Here is a 23,739-nt window from a genome sequence, read left to right as displayed (position 1 = left end):
AATGCAGGTCCACAAATAACGATTTTTAGCAACCTCTGCTGGTCACTACCGTCACTGCATGATATAGCGTTGTCCTGCATTACCCAGAATTCCATTTGTTTTCACCGGAAGACGGAAGCGCTTCAAAAGCGTTCTTTTAATTGTTTTATACTATGTGCGGATCGTTTCTCTTAGCCAGTGGATAAGAGAACTAAAGAGTTACCGTGAGCTGTGTTTTCTTTTGCTATTGTTTTTCCATCTTCAAATCCTACAATGTCTTAAAAACAGCGTGAGATTCCTTTTTTTTTAGCACAGTAGTTCCTGGCCAAACAGGAAACCGGTGGGGTAGTTCCTGGCCAAACAGGAAACCGGTGTGGTAGTTCCTGGCCAAACAGGAAACCGTTGCATTTCCGTTCCCGTTTCTGGCCAGATGATGTCATTTTCGCGGGAAACACGTCTAGTCCCTGTCCACTTTCAATAGAAAATATATTTATAATAGGCTTTTGGGGGTGAAATTCATGGAGTGGGCGTTGTGAAACATGTGCCACTCACAAAAGATATGCAATTTAACTTTAGTTTTTTGGACAAAGTTACGTAGTATAACTTTAATTAAAGAATTGTTATTTTGATCAACGTTTGCCTGTTATCTCTCCTATTGGTACCAACATCAATACAGCATGGAACTGTGGGCAAAATCTCATCGAACGACAACAAACAAAATATTAAAAGTTTTGGGTAAATCTCATCAAACGGTGGACCGTGGCTCAAATGGCGAATAAATAATGGACCTTGATATGAAAAGGGTTGAAAACCACTGCACTACACCAATCAGTGCCAAGTTTCTTGTGCATGCTGCCAATAGGCCAAGGAAAACAATCCCCAGACATTGTTTTTATGTCTGTATGCCTCCATATTTGGAGAAGACTGAACATCATCAATATGATGTCAGAGATTCACAGTGAAGCCATGCCAATAGATCCCATCTGAGTTTTAAGAGTGACTACTGAAGGAGACTAACTGAAAACAACAACAACAAAAATACAACAACAAAACAACATTATGTCTTGGTCTAGTTGTTTCCTAGAGGATCAAAAGTGGATCAAAAGGCCCGTACCTCTCAAACTCAGTTTAATATAGGCTTCAGAGGCTCAAATATAATAATTCTCTGCCATTACATCTATGGGAGTCGTCTTCTCACCAATTCAAGGTGGTTCTGAAATTGCTTCTCTTAAAGGGATAGTTCACCCCCAAAATGACTTTTTTTCCTATCGATTACACACCCCATGAAGACTTGAATTCATGGAGATTGATTTGTTTTTGTCGCATTCCTAAGCCAATAATTTGATGATCGGTAGGTAGGAGACTGTGAAGTGTCAACTTTGAGTCTCCTACCGTAGACATTAGCATCTTTCCGCTGGTCATCAAATTATTGGCTTAGAAATGCAACAAAAACTAAAAAGTTTCCATGAATTCAAGGCTACATGGGGTGTGCAATTGATAGAAAATAAGTAATTTTGGGTGAACTATTCCTTTAACCACCAATTTCCATATGGTCTGCCCCGACCCATATAGAGAGAGTTCTGACACTCGCGTTCACTTCATCGGGCCAGGTCTTCTACATAACCGTCTATTGGCGAATAGTGACAAAGCCCTAAACCGGAAGTTTATGGAATGCACTGAAGTCTACAAGCTTCTTGTAACTATTTCCAGGTTACGTGAACCGCGTGACCGGCGCCGTTTCTGCCCCCTCATTGGCGGAACTCTCTAATAAAATGCTCTGGGTCTGCCTAACGAACCTGGGTCCATACAATATTTTCACTAGAGGTTTACTATTTTGTTCTGTTGACTTTTATTGTGGCAATATGTTTTTTGATGTTTCTTTCCTTGTTATATTGTCCACATTGGACTTTTTTGTCTATCAATGTTTAATTTGTAATAGATGTGTATATTCCACATTGATGTAATTTTATCCTATGAAGGTACAAATATTCCCAGAGAATGCCACTTCTAAAGCCCCTGGAGGGTTTTTAGGCCTACTCCTTCACATTTTTACTGAATCTTTGTGTATCATTTTTAAATTCTCTTAAAAAAAAAAAAAAAGCCTAATCGACCAAGTCACCAATATACACAGCCCGGAGATTCTCCAGTGAAAAGTGAATAGGTACAGCCTTTGTTCTCGTAAGTCAAGTTTGTATACTCAGATAGGCTTTATCGTGCCTTTCATAACATTAACAGCTGTGTGCTCATATCCCCTGAACAAATCATTCACGGCACGCTCAGTAAACTATTCCATGTTTTTTTCTTCTTCAGTCAATTCTCTATACATCTGTGTGGCACTAGAGTCTAGGGAGCGAGCCAAACCATTCTCTGTATAATTTCTACCAGTGTAGGGATTTCTTAATACTGACTAAACCATTCTCTTCTGTCAACATGTATGCAAAACATGTTTGAGTGCTTAAAATTCAGCAGTATTCCCCTTAACCCATTGAGACCGGGAACGCATAAGTGTGTATCATTTCAAGATGTCTTTGGGTTATTCAAAAATAGCAGATATAAAAGCTCGTAGAGCTTGTAGATCTGATATTTTTTTTATTTTTGAAAAATCGTGAAAATGTGTGCAAATCTTTGAATGTATATATTTTTTTAAGCGAACATTTTTAACTCATATCTTTGCTTCTGGGGGATTCTACAAATGTCTTCTAAATCCTAACAGTTTTTTGAAAAAACGTATGTTGCTATAATATCAGTGGTTCTCAAACCTTTTTCATGTCAAATACCCCCAAAATTATATGTATTTGGCCGCGGACCCCCATCTCAAAATAGTTTGTTCCAGGGACCCCCCAGAAGCAAAGATTTGAGTTAAAAACAATTTGCTTTAAGAAATATGTATACATTCAATGATTTGCACAAATGTTCACGATTTTTCAAAAATAGCAGATCTACAAGCTCGTAGCGCGGCACTCGATGCGGCGCTATGAGCTTGTATATCTGCTATTTTTGAATAGCCCAAAGAAATCTCAAAATGACACAGATTATTTCCCGGTCTAATTGGGTTAAAAGCATTTCACAATTATACAATAGCATTCCGCAGCTCGTGGCGAATGGGCTTCATGCTCTAAAAAGCATCAAATGTGCTCAAATAACCAATTCACTACACTTATACACACATTTACATCACACTGCACAGTCAAATGTTGTAACATATTGGAAAGATTTGAGAAAAAATGACATCCTAGTGCTTGCTGTGGATGCTGTTGAATAATGCCTGGAGTTCATGGAAATCTAATTACTGTGGCTTCAGGGTTCAATACAAACATTCTGTAATGATGTATATTCCAGAAGACTGACTGACCTAAATGCACCATTACAATACCACGGAGTCATGCAGGTTATATCATCCTGGCTAAAAACCACAGCTGATAATATGAACGCATCACATGCCGTGTGACCTAAATACTAGAGAAGAGGCAAAAGGTAGCGAGGAAGGCAAGCTGTCAAAACCAAGCATTTCCAAAAGTGTGTTTATGTGAGTGTGTGTGCTGGCCTGCGAGTATACGGGTATGTGGTGTATGCATGATTATTATGTACAATGGTCAGTGGTGTTAAGTAACTAAGTACATTTACTCCAAGTACTGTACTTAAGTACAATTTTGAGGTACTTTTTCTTTACTAGAGTATTTCCAATTTTCAATACTTTACTTCTACTCCACTACAATTATGTGTTATAGGTACTCGTTACTTTGCATATATAAATGATTACATTATAAAACATATGTTAACCACTTTAGCCCTATTTTATACGTAGGCTATTTGAAAATAGCAGATCAACAAGCTCACAACGCGTCACAAATCTGTAAATCTGCTATTTAAAAAAAAAAAAAACTTTTACTTTTGTTACTTTAAGTATATAATGATGCCAATACTTTTGGGACTTTTACTCAAGTAACATTTTGAACACAGCCCTTTTCCTTTTTTTATCAAATTATTGGCTTAGGCTTACGACAAAAACAAAAGAAAATAACCATGAATTCAAGTCTCCATGGGGTGGTTAATCGATAGGAAAAAAAACATATTTTTTGGGGGTGAACTATCCCTTTAAAGGAGAATTCCGGACAAATTAAGTGTTATCTTTGATGTCTCGTTACTCACCTACCGACGTAAAAAGTGGCGTTCTTTTTTTCCATAGATTCCCCTGTCGTCATTTTTTAAACCTCCTCCGTTGTCATAATGGGAGCGCGTGGGTTAGGGAAATTCGTCTATTATAACCGATGCAAAGTTATTTTTTTCTCTACTACTATTCATTGTAGAGTCTCATGATAGTCAAACATGCGCTGAAACTTCCTGCGAGGCTACCGTTAATGGCGAACGATTTAACACTGGTTGCTTGTTTCCAGAACCTGGCAACACGAGTTGCCAGGTTCTGGTAGTAGTAGAGAAAAAAATAACTTTGCATCGGTTATAATAGACGAATTTCCCTAACCCACGCGCTCCCATTATGACAACGGAGGGGGTTTAAAAAATGACGACAGGGGAATCTATGGAAAAAAAGAACGCCACTTTTTACGTCGGTAGGTGAGTAACGAGACATCAAAGATAACACTTAATTTGTCCGGAATTCTCCTTTAAGTACAGTACAGTACTTAAGTAAAGGTACTTTCCACCACTGTGATGTACACTGCAAGTACAGGTAAGTGGTGTATGCATAATTATGTGTCTGCCGGTTCTCTGGCGCTGATCTTCGGTGTGTGCACGTTCATCGATCGAGTGTTAGAGACGAGACATCAACCCTTCTCTCTCCTTCATCCATCTGTGGGCCGACTGTCCTTCTGTGTGTGAAGCCATGCAGTCGCTGACAGCGTTTGGCAGGCCGGCATGTCACATGTCATTAGGGACTATATACAGTATGTGTGCACGTGTGCTGCAGTGCACCTTAACGTTAGTTACCCAGCCATCTGGGAGATCCACCGCAGCCATACGCCCCAAGACTAATATTTGGGCTAATTAGCAAACGGAGGAGGAACAACGAGGGGGGAGGACGTTTGGGGATGCAAGGTGGGAGAGAGAGAGAGAGGGGGGGTGGGGGGGTGGATCACTTTGTCTGCTTAATTAGAATCTCTAAAAAAAAAGAGGGGTGAATGGGCTGCATGGTGCTTCTCTGCATGGTGCTTCTCTTCCTCAACCCATACCCGCCTCCCATTCCCAAGTGGTGGAAAGTAACTAAGTACATTTACTCAAGTACTTAAGTACAATTAGAGGAATTTTTACTATACTGGAGTATTTCCCATTGTTCTGTACTTTTACTTCTACCCCACTATATCTCAGAGGCAAATATTGTACTTTTACTCCACTACAATAATTTTACAGCTTTACTAGTTACTTTGCAGATTTAGATTATTATCACGAAACATACATTCACCACATCAGCCCTATATACATTACGGCCATTTGAAAATAGCAGATCTACAAGCTCACATCGCGACACATTGTGAGCTTCTAGATCTGCTATTTTTAAAATATGTTTATACATTTTGAACTTGTGAAATGGGACATTCTGCATAATGAGTACTATCTACTTTTGGTACTTTAAGTACATTTTGATACCAATAATGTTGTACTTTTACTCAAGTAAATTTTGAATTCCAGACTTTTACTTGTAACGGAGTATTTCTACATTATTGCAGTATTGATACTTTTACTTAAAGGGATACTTCACTTTCGGGCCGGGGACACATTTAAAAAAATATTAAAAATAAATGAAAAAAGTTATGGAAAATTCATGGCCCCCTCACGACACGCAGTGTCCTACTAATGTGTGAGGGGGCCATGAATTTTCCATAACTTTTTTCATTTATTTTTAATATTTTTTTTAAATGTGTCCCCGGCCCGAAAGTGAAGTATCCCTTTAAGTAAAAAACGTGAGTGCTTTTTTCCACCACTGCCCATTCCTATAAGTCCTCTCTCCCTCCCCTCCTCCTCCGCCTTTTCGTCCATATGCAGTAGCTGTACTTTGCCACCGGGGGGTACACCATGCATGGATAAGTGAGGGCCGGGGTAATTCTTCTGACAAGGCTTCCTCGGCCCTGCTGGTGCCTCTGCCGCCCGTCCTACCAGCGCCGAGGCAATCTGGAGCCATCAAAACAGCTGGCAGCCTGCCGAGGAGCGTCCCGCGTTACCATGCAGCGATGCTCCCACTCACATCTCCCTGCCGACACCAGCCTCATAGGCTCATGACTCAGGACCGGAGACAGAGGCAGAGATGAAAGCGGTCGGACAGGCAGAGAGAGACAGACAGACAGACAGAGAGAGGGTCTTGGAAGACAGAAAGGAGCGTGCGTGTGTGCTGTGTGTGTGTGTGTGTGGCGGGGGTGTAGGACTGTCACGATTACAAATTTAAGTTGACTATTAATTGCGATTAACGATTGAATTGTGTGTTTGAACATTGGAACATTATGAAGCCTTTTAGGCTTCCTAATAAAAAAATTGTACATGGGGCAGATTTGACAAACTTAAACATATACATAAATTGACATATTTGATCATTTTTATACATGTAAAATAAAGCAGAAATAGCTGATCTAGAAGCTTACAACGTGCCACGAAGTGACGCGCTGTAAGCTTGTAGATCAGCTATTTCTGATTTTTTTATATTTGAAATTGAATGAAAATCTTTCAACATGGAAAGGATTATGTTAAAATAATTGTGATTACCTCAAATAATTGTGATTGGACGATTATGTAATAATTCTGACAGGCCTGCGTGTGCGTGTGCGTGTGCGTGTGCGTGTGGAGAATGGTTAACCACTTAAACCCTCTAGACTAACTGGACCTCGAGTTGTCTCTGTACTTGGACCACTTTTTTTCAGTCTGTACCAAATGTCTTTGCCAAAAAATAGCCGATAGCGTTGTCAGCTTGTAGATCTGCTATTATTGACTGTTCCGCCAGAATGTGGATGGGGGGGGGGGGTTCAAGTGGTTAACGTGGGAATGTTGATGGGGGTGGTGTTCATTGGGGGGGGGGGGGGGGGGGGGGGGGGGGGGGGGGGTTGAGAGTCAGAAAGGCGGAGACCTCACTTTCATAATCTGTCACAGAGCACCTGCCGTGACTTGACGCTACACGCACGTCCTTTGAAAACACCTCCATCGTGCTCTGCCTTTTTGTTTACTTTTTGGATTAAGTCAGTATGGATTAGTACGGCCGCTCATGAATGAATCCATGAATGTGAGAGAGCACTCGCTAGATAGGCAATTAGCAACGCTCCCTAAAGTGAGAAGATCTAACGCCCCCTCTAGCCCCCCCCCCCCACCCCCTCAACCTCACTCATGCACAATGCTCTTGTTTCAGTGTGCTCATTAGCTGAGAGCGGAAGCACACATATGGGGGGAAAAACATATTTTGAGAGCACACGCTAAGGGTGGAACCTCTGAAGAAAGAGGGTAATTTCACAAAAGGTGTTTTTAAACTAGTATTGGTCAGTGGGGGATTTTATTTTGAAATTCAGTCTGTCATCGTGTTACATAAATGTCTACTTAAGCTGTTACTACACAAGTTATTATTCTCACTAAAGGCATGAGCCTGTTATGAACGTGAGCCATTTCAATCGATATAAAGAGAGTTATTTAATCTTGAACTGCGGGCCTAATGGGCAACGTTGACACTTAACCACTGAGCCAGTAAACCACTTAGCCACAAACAAATATGTCTATATTATCGCAGTGTGTTGTGAGCTTGTAGATCTGCTATTTTCAAACAATTTACTACATTTATGGATTTTTCCAGCCTATAATGACCTGCCCGAAAGTGGGACACTAGGTTGTGGTCAATGATACCCCAGTATCAGCCATCAACAACAACATGGTGACATGGTGTGGAGAATAGTTTCTGTCTGGTACAGTAATGATTTCAAAGTCACACAGGTAAACATGCAGACAGAAAAGGCCCCGAGGGCTAAAGACATTGACTACTTTACAGGCTTAGCTTTTATAACAGCTGGCTAAGGTTGTGATTGGCTTAAGTCTCAATCAAAGAGGTCGAGAAGGTCTTCCTTTGCTCAAAACCTGTCTAGTTTCTGCTGAGTAGGCAAAGCACAGGGGTGTTGATCACGCTGAGCTTTGCATTCACTTAAACATACATTGGCTAGCGGTGCAGTACTTTGATTGAAGCTACTACGTTTATCTACAAGAACAGAAGAGAAAAACAAGCTGTGGTCAAAAAAGTACTCACATTTTTGACTTAAGTAAAAGTATCAATACTGCAATGTAAAGATATACTCTGTTACAAGTTAAAGTCCAGAAGTCAGAATTTACTTGAAAGTGTAAAAGTACACTCATTATGCAGAATGTCCCTTTTCAACTTTTCAAATGTATAAAAATCATTTGAAAATAGCAGATCTACAAGCTGCGACGCATTGTGAGCTTGTAGATCGGCTATTTTCAGATGGCCGAAATGTATATAGGGCTGAAGTGGTTATGCATGTTTTGGAATAATAATCAAAATCTACAAAGTAATTAGTAACTAAAGTTTTCAAATAAATGTATTGAAGTAAAAATATAATATTTGGATCCGAGATGTAGTGGAGTAGAAGTAAAAGTATTGGAAATTGGATATACTCAAGTAAAGGACTAACACCTCAAAATTGTACTTAAGTACAGTACTTAAGTAAATGTGCTCAGTTACTTGCCACCACTGAAAACAAGATGGCTGAAGGAGTGTTGAAGACAAATAACAAAACCTCTCATGCTCGGCGGTATAGGAGCAGACACTGGAACAAGGATCACAATTACAGTAAAACAGTCACATCAGCAGTAAAGTGATAAACCCGGTGGCAAAACAGGCTGTCACAGAGAAAGTCACCGCAAATGGGTCCGACTGCACTTTCACAAACAAAAATACACAAGCAAAAATATTGGTTAAATCATCCTTCCTTCCTTTTATTGCGTTAAAGCTGCAATACGTAACTTTTGATTTGAACCCTGGTATATATATCTTGCCTGGGAGACCACCTTTCTATCGGCCGTTATATCAGACAGGTGTACTGATCTACTACACCCAGCTAACATTATGTTGACAGTCTAAAATCCTTTATTCACTGACACTTTTCTGTAGGCATTCAGACATCAGTGAGTGGTTTGATGAGCCACAGGCTAGCAGAAGACAGCCTCCTGAATCACAGGTAAACCTTGCACTATATGGACGTGAGGAGCACAAGTCTTATTGATATGCCTCGGTTATCTGCCATTCAAGCCAGTCTAAGATCATCCAACTGGCCTTAAACATACCCTATATATCTAACTGTATGTCCCTCTATCTCGCTCTTCTTCATTATTAATACCTGGCAGTGAATGCGTTAACCTGTGTCATATCTTTTCTCTCCCTCAGTTGTTTCTTCCTCTAGATGTATTGTTTGGGGGGGGAGGGGGGGGTGGCTACTGTTCCATGATATTGTATCATCCAATGCAAAAAAAGACCACCCGACAGGCTTCTGAGGAAACTCTCCAGCGGCTCAACTTGAAACGTTCTGTCCCTCCTGACAAAGCGTGCTAAATCTGCCGTGAGGACAATTATGAGCTTAAAACCCATTGAAGACAATTATATTCACATTTCCACAGTCCAATGCTTATCAATTTCCAAAAAGACAAAGCAGAACAAGGTAACAGTTAATGACGCAGAGACATCAATGGAGCCGGCTGGGATTTAATCTGACAGACTGTAACATTTTCACACGAAGCAACCGGTGTGAGTCTACGGGACACGGAAAATAACCAGGCTGCAGTGGTGGGAAAAAGTACTAGTAATATTTTACTTAAGTAAAAGTATCAATATTGCAATGTAGAATTATACTCTGTTACAAGTAAAACTCAGAAATTCAGAATTTACTTGAGTAAAAGTACAAGAGTATTGGTATCAAAAATACTTAAAGTACCAAAAGTAGACAGTACTCATTATGTAGAATGTCCCATTTCACAAGTTAAAAAATTCATAACAATCTTTTGTAATAATAATCAAATCTACAAAGTAACTAAAGTTTTCAAATAATTGTAGTGGAGAAAAAAGCACAACATTTGCCTCTGAGATACAAGTGGGGTAGAAGTAAAAGTACTGCAAATTGGAAATACTCCGGTAAAGCAAAAAAACACCTCAAAATTGTACTTACGTACAGTACTTGAGTAAATGTACTTAGTTACTTTAACACCACTGCTAGGCAGCACATTTTTTGTGTTCCCTCTCACAGACTCACAGCCTCATCGCATTTACATTCAGAACTGGGTCACAGAACAAAATGAAAAACGTGTCCTACCTCTCTCACAGGAGCGGCCCAGGTACCCGGTTCCAGAGCAGTCGCACACATAGCGGTTCCAGCCCTCTCTGCAGACCCCGTTGTTTTGACACGGGTTTGCTCAGGCACTGCTTGGGGGGCTCCTTGACGCAGGAGGGCTTGACCCCCGTGGCCTTCTGCACCTCGGCCAGCCGTCGGATGTCCTTGCTCTGGCCGTCGATGAACAGGTCCCGGATGCAGCCCACGTAGCCGTAGTTCAGGAGCGCCGTCCACACCTCGGTGGGGAACACCAGGCCCAGCTTGTTCTCCGGTAGGCCCCCGAGGTAGAGATTGTCGTCCAGGTCCAGTATTTCGCTCTCCCCCGGCGCCGTGTAGGCGGTTCGAAGAGTGTTGATGGAGATCGTGCCTGGATATGAGAGAAAGTAATGAAAAAACAGAATTAAAGTTTTGCTTAAATGGAAAGAAAAATTCCCACCAACTTTTAAATCATGGGTTAATGATATTATGCATCACTTGACTTTGGAGAAAATTTGCTACTCCACAAGGGGGTGTGCTCTGAAATGTTACACCATCTGGCAACCTTTTTTAACATAATATAGAGAGGATGAATGCTGCTGACGTTGATGACCCATAAAACTGACCCCACTGTATTAGTTTTTGTATTATAATTTTTTTGTGTATTTTTCTTTTTCTTTTAATGATACATATTTCACTGTGTATACTTAACTTCTTTGACTTGTTTTCATCTAATGTTTTACATTTTCTTCCGACTTTCATTGCAATTGTGTCTTATTTGTTTGTATTGTCTTTTTAGTGTTAATGGTACGACAAGAAACCAGGGTTGTGGCTCTTTCGGAGCGGGAACTTTGTGGGGGTGGGAGGGGTAACATACACTGTTTTTGTGTGCCTTTGTCTTATTGACCTGTATGTGAAGATAGAAAATACCAATAAAGAAACCTTGAACAAAAAAAATGTGTTTGATGGCAATGCTCAAGACATTAAGTATATTAAGTGAGCAAACCCGTCACTTGATTACAGCATAATGAAGTCACTGAACAGAACACTGTAGTTGCCAATTTTATACAATGTAATTTATGCCTGGCACAACCATGCACAAAGTTCAAAAACTCACTTTGATTTAGACTCAGGTTTGAAAAAATTGCTTAATTAGCGTTATTCATCCGAACAGGGTCAAGATTTCCTTCATTTAGAATGATGGACGACCATTGATAAAACACATTAATCACAGGTGGGCTAGTCTATTAGTAGCCTAATCTGTGATCCTTAAGAGTATCCTCTCCGTTTTCCGTGGGTTTCCACGCAATAAATCTCCTTTATCTATACAGCAGTGGTCATGAAAAAGGAAAGAGAGGGAGAAAGAAAAACCGTTGCCCCTCTCCATCATTTCAGCCAGCCCAACGAAAAAAAACAACGACAACAACCAAAAACATAGTAGCCATCTTTCTGGACGTGATTAACCCATTGAGACCGGGAACGCATCTGTGTTTAAGATTTCTTTGGCTATTCAAAAATAGCAGATCTACAAGCTCATAGTGCGGTGAGCTTGTAGATCTGCTATTTTTGAAAAATCGTGAAATATTTCTGCAAATCTTTGAATATATATATATTTTTAAAGCAAACATTTGTAACTCAAATCTTTGCTTCTGGGGGATTCTACAATTGTCTTCTAAATCCTAACAGTTTCCTGAAAAAAACGGTATGTTGCTACATGTGTGCTTAAAACCTCTTTCATGTCAAGGACCCCCACAATTATATGTATTTGGCCACGGACCCCCATCTGAAAATATTTCGTTCCAGGGACCCCCCAGAAGCAAAGATTTGAGTCAAAAATGCTCCCTTTGAAAAATATATAAATTTAAATATTTGCACATAATGTTCAAGATTTTTCAAAAATAGCAGATCTACAAGTTGTATATCTGCTATTTTTGAATAGCCAAAGTATAAAATAATGGATAAAGTGGTTACAAGGATGCGTTCCCGGCCTTAAAGGGTTAACGGAGTGCAGGTTGTTTTTTCGCTCTGTCTCTCCCTCTGTTTGCTTCTCCAACACATAAAACCTGCAATGAGAGTTAGTGTGTTTCCCCCCGCCGTGATTTATTGCTCTCATTCAGGCTTAATTCTCGATGTGGACCACGGTAAACAACAGAGGGACATGACTGGACTGTAAAGCAAGCAACGGAAAGGGAAGGCCTTACTGTGGGGCTCAGGCCCGGGTGATTAATTTGTGTATGGATCTGTTACTCTCGGCGCAAGGAGCCATTGTGGATCTTTAATTAATGGCGGGCTGCCTTCGCTTGCACACACGTCCCTGTCCGGCGATCTATATACCATAGTGCTAAAGCAGCGCCGAGCCACTGCCTGATGACTTCAGAAACGAGGGAGAAAAAATATGCAAGGGATAATTGACGGGTAGCTGGTCATTATTGAAAATGAAAGCCCGACAGGGTGATTATGCACCGACAGCTATACGCGTCAATTATCCCGCTTATCACACAGCTAATTAATAAATGCATTCATAAATTGACCAAAAAGTAACAACAAAACGAAATATTTACTTGCTTACGGCAAGGAAAGTATTCCATAAGTGTTGGGCTGGGCGGACACGGTCGCCTCGGGAAAACAAATGAAAATATTCCATAAGGTAACCGGAAGACCGGAAGTTTCAGCCCAATCCGACGTCCATTGACATACAATATATACATTAGTCTCAACCACTTGAACCCCAGCATCCATATGCTGGGGTGGAACTAGCTCTGGTCCATAGCGTTAGCAGGAGTTCTCCTTAAGGGTTAGTTCCGATTTTTGGACTTAATGCTATGGGACTTTCGAGCCTTTGCGCACGCACCACAGGCTGCTTAGCCTCTTGTCTGTAGTAAAAAAATTAAATACACTTTTGCTACTCACCAAAACAAAGACGGTTTATGGAGTTGAAAGCCTATTCTACTTAGTGGGAACACTCTGAGCCCCCCATTTCACGTTTAAATACACTTTTTGGCCAGAAAATAAAATATTTAACAGGAAGGAAAAATCCGGTCAATAGAAAAATTCCGTTGATCAGATCTGTAGAGGGCACAGTGGATTAACCAAAAACTATTTTTCCTTCCAGTGAAATATTTTCTTTTCTGGCCAAAAAGTGTATTTTAGACATGAGGTGGGGGGCTCAGATTGTTCCCACTAAGTAGAGTAGGCTTTCAACTCCATAAAACCGTCTTTGTTTTGGTGAGTAGCAAAAGTTTGTTTTTTATTTTGACTACAGACAAAAGAGGCTGCGCAGCCTGCGCTACTGCGGGTGTGAGGGTAAAAGATCGAAAGTACAATAGCGTTAAGGAGAACTCCTAACGCTGTGGACCTGAGCTAGGGTGGAACATTAGTCAAAAATAGCAGATATACAAGCTCATAGCGTAACGGCTATTTTTAACGAAATTTGGTGTAAAGAGAAAAAAAGCGATCCAAGCACAGTTGCAACTCAGGTCAGTTTTACTAAGAATAGAGGGTGTAAGTGGTTCAATAGTTTTTCAAACATGGCATTTTTCAATGGCATTGTTGTGTACTTCCTTGGCCTATACTGGCAGTGTGCACAAGAAATGTGGCACTGGTCTGTCATGGTTTGCCAGCAAACAAACAAAAACCCAGACAGACTCACGGACCAAATTCAAGATGGCTCGCCTCCTACAAAGTCAAAATGATGGTCGAACACGTAAACAAGTACGTTTGAAATGTTTTGGGGCAGCAGATGCTTATGGTTGCCATGGCCGATATGAAGGAGCTATGATCCCCACTGCCTTGGGGCAAAGGCTGGTTCTAATTGTTTGTACATAGAATAGGATAACAGCTTTAAGTCAGATGCAAAATGTTTAACAAACAACAAGCCCCAGGGGTGTCTGGTACAATTTACTAATACAATGGGACCTTTTACATTTGTGACCCACCACGACAAAGAGCCTGTCATTGCAAATATTATTTTAGTTTTTTCATGTCATATGAAAGCAGGGAATCATAGCTACAAATTGACATATTGATTGTGCAGTTTGACCCACCAGTTTAGAAGATATGGCTTGAGTATCTTGGGCAGGTAGGCCTACTTGCATTCAGGGGTCTCTTTGCAAGTGTTAAAAAAAAAAGGCAAATCTACAAGCTAGTACCTAAATATTTGACCACTGCGCAGGCCATCCAGCCCCCAGGCTGGAACAGTTATTAGAAAGTTGACAATTATACCCTGCGAGAAGACTGTCCGTTAGATAGGGCGGGTCACGTCATTAGAATAAAGTTGACCCTAGCTTACATGAGTGAGTACTCCAATATATTACATAATAAATAGAAAAATGTATTAGATAAAAGTAAAATGAGATAAAAGTAATACTATTTTAATGTCAGACAGAGTAGTATCTATAAGAAGTAAGAGACTGTTGCTACAGAGTAAAATATATTGTTAATTTAACTCCAAAGAGTGTGAAAACTGTGAGTTAAATTAACACTGAGGATTTTACTGTGCGCACACGTATAAATCCAATTAAACCTCTCTATTATGCAGCTATATATCCATTTTAGCCTGAGCTCCGTGTCAAGGTGAGGAAGCCCTCTAGCATCGTTGCCTGTGAGAGACAGGCAAGGACCTGGTGCTCAATGATTAACCCTTCAAGACCGGGAACGCATCCGTGTGTGTAATTTTTAGATTTCTTTGGCTATTAAAAAATAGCAGATATACAAGCTCATAGCGCGGCACCGAGTGCCGCGCTACGAGCTTGTAGATCTGCAAATTTCACTAAATCGTGAAATATTCGTGCAAATCTTTGAATATATATTGTAACTCAAATCTTTGCTTCTCTGGGGGGGGGGGGGTCCTTGACATGATAAAGTTTGAGAACCACTGATATAGCAACATAAGTTTTTTCAAAAAACTGTTAGGATCAAAAAACTTTGTAGAATCCCCAGAAGCAAAGATTTGAGTTAAAACATTTCGCTCTGAATTCAAAGATTTGCACACATTTTCAAAAAAAAAAAAAAAAAAAGAAGATCTACAAGCTCATAGCGCGGCACTCGATACCGCGCTATGAGCTTGTATATCTGCTATTTTTTTAATAGCCAAAGAAATCTATTAATTCACAAACAGATGCTGCGTTCCCGGTCTTAACGGGTTAACCTGGCCCCGCTAACATGTTCCAGCTCTTTTTTTCAGGGTCCTGGCCCCAGGCATCTGTTCCAGCACCCTTCCTCTGCAACCACCCACTGCCTCTCTCTCTCTCTCTCTCTCTCTTCTCTCTCCGGGCCCCAGCTGCTGTGACTTCCAAGCATTGCACATTTGGCAAGGGCCCACCCGTCATGAAAGCCAGAACAGCTCCCTTCAGGTTAGAGCTAACGAGCTCACTACATCAAACCCATTAGTGGGGGAAAGTTTCCTCTCCGAGCGGGGGCAGGTGCCCAGGTGAAGAAGAATGAGCGTGGTGGACGTGTGTGTGTGTGTGTGTGTGTGTGTGTGTGTGTGTGTGTGTGTGTGTGAGAGGGTGATCCGTGTGATGGAAATAAACGTAAACCCCACCCACCCAGTCCGTCACAATGTGAATCTAGAGGCTGTATTAGTACTGAGCTGAAGGAGAAAGGGGTTTATCTGCAGTGTGGTGGAGGCGATTTTTAGAACGCACCTTAAATAGGAACAACCCTATCTATATGGGGGAACGAGCTGAGTCATAGTCGTGTCGGGGGGGGGCGGGACGGGGGGAGTGCTGGTTTTGTTTCACTCAACATCCCGCGTATTGTTGTGGAACGGTGGAGGGCGCTGGATTTGATCCACTCATTGTCCTCTGTATGTCAGGGAAGCGTGATTTGGGAAAGTACGGGACCGGTTGGCAAACCCCGCCCCCGGGAATTCAAACCACGCCCCTGACTGTCTCCACTGGCTGATTCCACTCCAAACATATCTTAAATCAACTCACTCATTCTTCTTTTTTATAAGGCCCCTTTATTAGAGCATAATGTTGTGGTGCACTCTCTCTCTCTCACTATTAAAGCAACCTCTCTCTACCCAACAGACAGAGAGAGAAAGGGAGAGGGAGAGAGAGAGAGTGTATGGCCATTCATAGTCGAGTGACCATCAGTTTATATTGAGAGTGGGACTGTCACAACCGTCAGTTGGACTAGTTGAATGAACTTACCCCCTGCCAGCAATTATTAACCTATATAACAGACTACCGTATTTTAACAGATGCACAAGACGGCCAAAGTTATCACTAGATAGATATACATTCTGGAAACAGCCAGCCAATGCCGGGGGGGCGAATTTTGGATTCCAGCGGCTCTCCGGGGGGGGGTGGGTTTGCCACCAGTCCCGTACCGTCCCAAATCACGCGTCAGGGAAGGGGGAGCACTTGTTTTGTTCCACATGTACAATTTTGAAACATGCGAAAACCAATTCCATCCATTATGGCTTGCCAACTTGGACACTGCGCTCGTTGACACGCGATGCCATCGACTACTCAGCGTGGGCACTCGCTCAGGCACGCCTCACAAGCCTCAAGGCCCCGCTGTCGCTACACCAGTCTGGTTGTCCATAATTAAATTTGATTTATATTTAAATTCACAAAACCCTCTCAATGTACTATTTATATGTAATGCTAAACTGACCTCTATACACAGGCTTATTCATGTTCAAGTTTCTATATGGTTATTATGTATGAAAAGGCATTCCAGTAGAATGGGAATTCCCTAAGCTTAGGGAAGGGTGGCGTTCCAAAAGCGCCTCCAGTCCATATTGGACCATATTGGAGGCTAGCGCCTTCAGTCGTGCGCTATTCACCATCGTATCATGTCACCAGTGGTGTAAAGTAACTAAGTGCATTTACTCAAGTACTGTACTCAAGTACAAAAAAATTGTACTTGAGTATTTCCAATTATCAGTACTTTTACTTCTACTCCACTACATCTCAGAGACAAATATTGTACTTTTTCCACCACTGGCATCATGTCACATACATTGATGAACACACATGAACAGTCACTGTGACACGCCGTCATCTGATCCCACGGCTGCTGTCTGTATGCTTGAGTCTTATCGCAGTGAGAGATGTAAAGGTTTGTGAACGGAGAGGGAGAGAGGGAGAGAGAGAGGAGGGGAGGGGAGGAAGGGAGGGTGCCGTGATGTCTGCAACGAGGCATGTCTGACAACATGGATGTAAGTGGAAGATAAGAGAAGGATGTCAGCATCTTTCAGGCATCTGCTGCTTTGCAGAGAGAGAGCGCTCCACTCACTTGTCACAGTCCTGTTACGGAAGTGTGTGTAAACATAGTCAAGCTATGTTAACCCATTACGAGCGGGAACGCATCTGTGCGTCATTTTTTGGGGGGATTTCTTTGGATATTAAAAAATAGCAAATCTACAAGCTCATAGCGTGGCAAAGCGAAAAGTGAAAATTTGTGCACATCTTTGAATATATATATAGTTTTTTTTAAAGCGAACATTTGTAACTCAAATATTTGCTTCTGGGGGATTCTACAAATGTCTTCTAAATCCTAAACAGTATTTTGAAAAGATTGATGTTGCTATAATATCAGTGGTCCTCAAACCTTTTTCATGCCAAGGACCACCCAAAATGTTATGGATTTGGCCACGGACCCCCCCATCTCAAAATATGTTGTTCCAGGGACCCCCCAGAAGCAAAGATTTTAGTAAAAAAAAAATTGCTTTAAAAATAATATATATATATATTTATTCAAAGATTTGCACAAATTTAAGATTTTTCAAAAATAGCAGATCTACAAGCTCACAGCGCGGCACTCGGTGCCGCGCTATGAGCTTGTAGATCTGCTATTTTTGAATAGCCTAAGTATAACATTATTGATAAAGTGGTTACACAGATCTTAATGGGTTAAGTCAGGAGGAGGCACTATGCAGTCCCACTGGGGCCAGGCAGGCAGCATCACCAGACTGGCGACACCAGAAAAAAACGCTAAAACACGCGATGTACGTACGTACGTCTGCGTTATGGCTGGAACATTATTTATAGCCAAAAGGCACCCGCCGGAAAGTGTCTTTGTGAAAGCTTAGAACATAAAAGAGGAGGATGGATACACAAAACAAGATGGGAACACTGAGATAAAAAACAAAAGTGTGGAAACGGAGATGAGAGAGAAGAGCACATGATGACAGATAAGAAGACCAGGGGAAGAAAATAGAAAGCAGATGATGAGACAGAGCAGCAAATTGTCTAGGGAGGAATAAGTGATAAAAAAAGCATTAAGTCGGCGATAAATAATGAACACGGTGAATAACAAAGGTGATGATGATCAGTGGTGTAAAGTAATTAAGTACATTTACTCAAGTACTGTGCTTATTTACAAATTTGAGGATTTTTTACTTTACTGGAGTATTTCCATTTTTCTATACTTTTACTTCTACTCCACTACATCTCAGAGGCAAATATTGCATTTTTACTCCACTACACTTTAGTGTAGTGGAGTAGTTACTAGTTACTACTTTAGTTACTAGTTACTTTGTAGATTTTGATTATTATTACAAAACATACATCAGCCACTTCAGCCCTATATACATTTCAGCCATTTGAAAATAGCTGATCTACAAGCTCACAATGCCTCGCGATGCGATGCATTGTGAGCTTGTAGATCTGCTATTTTCAAAAGATGGTTATACATTTGAAAACTTGAAACAGGGACATTCTGCATAATGAGTACTTTGATGTTTGGTACTTTAAGAACATTTTGATGCCAATACTGTTTGTACTGTTAATACAGGATTTCTATATTGCAGTATTGAAGTAAAACATTTGAGTACTTTTTCGAACACTGGAAAACCAAAGTGATAAAAAAAGTATTAAGTCGGCCATAAATAACGAACTCAGTGAATAACAAAGTTGTTGATGATAATAACGATGACGTCGATGATGAAGATCACACCTGACCCGGAATCCTCATCATCAGTGCTGTGGGGCCCAAAGAGGGGGGAAGGGTGGGGGGTGGGGGTCTGACAACTCAGATCCCCCCCACACAGCACACTTTCCCCGCATCAGCAGCCAGGCTTCACTTGGCATGACGTCCCCTAACCCCACAAGCCCATCTCTACAGCATGTTCCATGGTGGGGATTACTACAATCCAGTTAGGGGCGATACAACCAAATCTCTCTCTGTGATTGGATTCTCTGTAGATGAGGGGGGGTCGGTGGGCCGTAGGGGTGTAGGTTTGCGGTGTGTGTGTGTGTGTGTGTGTGTGTGTGTGTGTGTGTGTGTGTGTGTGTGTGTGTGTGTGTGTGTGTGTGTGTGTGTGTGTGTGTGTAGGGGTGGGGAGGATAGCTGCGCACCATGTAATGTCTCTGATCAGTGACCCAGGGCATTCTTTCAGGCCATATAACCCCACTTAAAAGCGAGAGTGTCTCTCAGCGGCTCCAATGCATTGAGGCTGGTTAGGTGGGAGATGCTGGACTGAGAGAGCTGATAGAGTCCCATTTAACTGGCTGCCTTCCAGCACCATAGAGCGGGTTAAACTGAAGGCGGAAGCAGATCATTATCCACCCTAGTGTCATCCTGACTGAAGTATGGACTGTGATGAACGCGGATAATAACGACCGGCCTTTTCCTTGTGCTGTGTGGTTTCTTTGGTGAGTGACACGCTTTGGCAGTGTGTGTATACATAAAACATCTGAGACCACGGGATGAAACAGCCCTGCCTGAGCATCACATGCTTCATGGCTTCACTTACTCCGGGGACCGTACGGTACGGAGCACGGTGAATTCCCTTTTTTATTTATTACTACATTTTTTTTTCTTTGAAAACTACTTTAACTCAATAAGACCGGGAACGCATCTCTGTGTCATTTTTAGATTTCTTTGGGCTACTAAAAAATAGCAGATCTACAGTATAAGCTCATAGTGCGGCACCGAGTGCCGCGCTATGAGCTTGTAGATCTGCTATTTATTTATTTTTATCGTGGAAATTTGTGAAAATCTTTGAATATATTATATGTTTTAAACGAACATTTGTAACTCAAATCTTTGCTTCTGGGGATTCTACAAATGTCTTCTAAATCAGTTTTTTTTTTAAACGTATGTTGCTATATCAGTGTTTTTCAAACTTTTTTCATGTCAAGGACCCCCAAAATTATATGTATTTGCCCACGGACCCCATCTCAAAATATTTTGTTCCTGGGACCCCCAGAAGCAAAGATTTCAGTTACAAATGTTCGCTTTAAAAATATATATTAAAACATTTGCACACATTTAGCAGATCGCAGATCGACAATCTTGTAGCGCGGTACTCTGTGCCGCGCTATGAGCTTGTATATCTGCTAAGTTTGAATAGCAAATGACACAGATGCGTTCCCGGATAGAATGGGTTAATTCCATTGATCATTAAACAGGCTGAGCCAGAGGGTGCTGGGATGAATAACGCCACACGTTTTCCCTCCCTGTGAACAACAGGTTTGAGAACGGGCTCCGTTTATGATGCACATATATACTCTTTATATGGGGCATAAAAATGTGTTTTATGTCATAATAACGGGGAGCGGGCAGGCTCCGCCGACATGAAAATAGATATTATGAATTGAAATCAAAAGATGCCACTTTCAATCTGGCATCGCTATTTTATTTTTAGAATACATTTTGTCAAATATTGCAGATCTACAAGCTTAGCATGGGTCGCAATGTGACACGTTGTGTGTGAGCTTGCAGATTGGCAATTTTCGTCATGCAACACTATTGTACAATAAAGTGAATACAAATAGGGCTTAACTGGTGAAGACTTTTAGGCAGTGGTGGAAAAAGTACTCAAATTAGTTACTTAAGTAAAAGTATCAATACTGCAATATAGAAAAACTCTGTTACAAGTAAAAGTCCGGAATAGAGGATATGCGCATGCTTAAAGTGAATGGCACATCGAGTGGCAAAGCGAGTGGCAAAGCAACATGCAAAGTGAGTTTAACATTGTTTAATGTTGTTTAATGCAATCAGATATGACTTTTCTGTTTGGATGCATGGGCTGTCAAGGCCAGAAAGTATTTTTTTGACACTCAGTAGGCATTCCTGCATAGCTTCCGGGTTTGATGATGATGTCACACGCATATCCTCTATTCAAAATGTACTTGAGGAAAAGTACAAAAGTATTGGCATCAAAATGTACTTAAAGTACCAAAAGTAAAAGTACTCAATAGGCAGAATGTCCCATATCAAGTTTTCTAATGTACTGTATAAAAATCTCTTGAAAATAGTAGATCGGCTATTTTCAAATGGCCAAAATGTATATAGGGCTGAAGTGGTTAATGTATGTTTTGTAATAATAATCAAAATCTACAAAGTAACTAGTAACTAAAGTCCACAAATAATTGTAGTGGAGTAAAAGTAAAAGTATTGAAATTTGTAGATACTCCAGTAAAGTAAAAGTATCTCAAAATTGTACATAAGTACAGTACTTGAGTAAATGTAATTAGTTGCTTTACACCAACGCTTTTAGGTTTATTGTCAATGTGTAATTACCATGTAATGCTACTCGCAATGTGCCATGTGTAGTTTCAACTGTCAAATACTATACTATACAACATGGCCCCCAGACATTTTAGAACAAAAAACACAGCCCCAGTGGTCTAATGGCATTAGTCTTATAGTCTCTAACGGCGTTAGATTGGAACATCTATTCCCCAGGAAGACAAGTTCTCTGCTGTGAGACTGGAGACAGAGGGCTAGTGACTGTTCCAATGTAATGTCCACACTGTGACACTGTGTCGAGTGTGTGTGGGTGACAGGCACGCTACAGATCTAATTACATGGGTTGTGACCACATTAAAGAGCCTCATAAAACCCATTTCTCCTCTTTGCTCCAGCATGTGGTGCGAGGTATATCTGGCAGAAACCTCATATCTCCATATTTCAACTGACAAAGCCCTACTTTGTCATACTAGTGTCACACAAAAGTAGTGAAAATAGCCGATCTACAAGCTCACAACGTGTCCCGTTGCCACACGTTGTGAGCTTCTAGTTCAGCTTTTTTTTGCTATTAAAGTGGTAAAAGGATCCTTGGCTAATAAGCAGTGGTGGAAAAAGTACTTGAATTCTTTACTTAAGTAAAAGTACCAATACTGCAATATAGAAATACTCTGTTACAAGTAAAAGTTCAGAATTAAAAAATTACTTGAGTAAAGTACAAAAGTATTGGCATCAAAATGTACTTAAAGTACCAAAGTAAAAGTACTAAAATGTTTGAAAATAGCTCAGCTCTACAAGCTCACAACGCGTCGTGAGCTTGTAGATCGGCTATTTTCAAATAGCCTGGGAATAAATTGGTTAAAGTTGTTAATGTATGTTTCATAATATCATAATTTATATCTGAAAAGTAGCTAGTAAATAAAACACAACTTAATACTTCCTACGATTAATGTGAGCATCAGAACAATATTTTAAATATGTGTTATTAGCATAATGCATTCCATACATTCCATAGAGCCGGACCACACATGCACAAACATGTGGCATCATCAACCTGCGACAGGTGTTGTCGCAGTTTTTCTAATATAAATAAAATATTTAAGGTGTTTTTAATTTTTAATTTTAGTTATAGAGGGCAATTAAAATGCATTAAGGCATAATATTTGGCTTTATAGCCAGGGATCCTTTTAAGCCTGTCTGTGGGTTTTATTAATATTTAACCAATTTAAAGTATTAACAAGAGCTTGTGGACAAATAATAATATCGACATTGGATCCAGTGGAAAACTGCTTCTCTTTCCCCCCCATTTCCTGAAAAGTAACAGTTTTGGAGATGCGAGGTTTCAGCCTGACAGAGAGACGATGTGTGCACAAGCTTTTCACTTCAGGAGGGGAAGAAAAAAAAGAAAAGGAGGAGAAAAAAAAGTTTGCCCAAAACGTCATTAGAGAACAGCACAGCATAGCACTGTGCAGTAACTGTCTGGGTCCTGGGAGAGACCACCTCCTGTTTCCATGGAAACTTAGGCAGAGCACAGAGAGAGAGAGAAACACAGAGAGACAGAGAGGCAAGTGGAGAGAGCCAGACCCACAAAAAAGAGGTTTATTTCCTGTGTATGTGTGTGTGTGTGTGTGTGTGTGTGTGTGTGTGTGTGTGTGTGTGTGTGTGTGTGTGTGTGTGTGTGTGTGTGTGTGTAAGAGCGCACGCATGTGTGCGTGTACTTGTATTACTATAACTGGGAGGACCAAATATCCCCACAATTATAATACAATTTCAGAAACAGACATTGTGAGAATCTCACAAGAGAAACGGTTGTTTTGTGGATAAAACAATTGCAATTAGGAAAAGATTCAAATTGGGGTTAAGTTTAGGATTAAACATTTAGAGGTTAGGTTTAGGATTAGACATTTAGAGGTTAGGTTTAGGATTAGACATTTAGAGGTTAGGTTTAGAATTAGACATTTAGAGGTTAGGTTTAGGATTAGACATGTAGAGGTTAGGTCTAGGATTAGACATTTAGAGGTTAGGTCTAGGATTAGACATTTAG

The 23,739-nt window shown here is 40.8% G+C and overlaps 1 protein-coding gene across 1 annotated transcript in view; it reads right to left on the bottom strand.

Annotated features, from left to right (window-relative positions):
• Nucleotides 1-23,739, bottom strand: part of LOC308100128 (neurexin-1a-like) — a gene marked incomplete at both ends in the record, with an annotated part of 542,450 nt that overhangs the window by 331,000 nt on the left and 187,711 nt on the right. Inside the window, 2 exon segments of the mRNA XM_080449034.1 lie at nt 10,275-10,371; nt 10,373-10,659. Of these exon segments, the coding sequence (XP_080305160.1) occupies nt 10,275-10,371; nt 10,373-10,659 (384 nt within the window).

This window comes from Gymnoscopelus braueri (genome assembly GCF_963280865.1).
Source record: "Gymnoscopelus braueri genome assembly, chromosome: 14".
NCBI classification, from domain to species: Eukaryota; Metazoa; Chordata; class Actinopteri; order Myctophiformes; family Myctophidae; genus Gymnoscopelus; species Gymnoscopelus braueri.
This window is presented reverse-complemented; position numbering and strand designations above follow the sequence as displayed.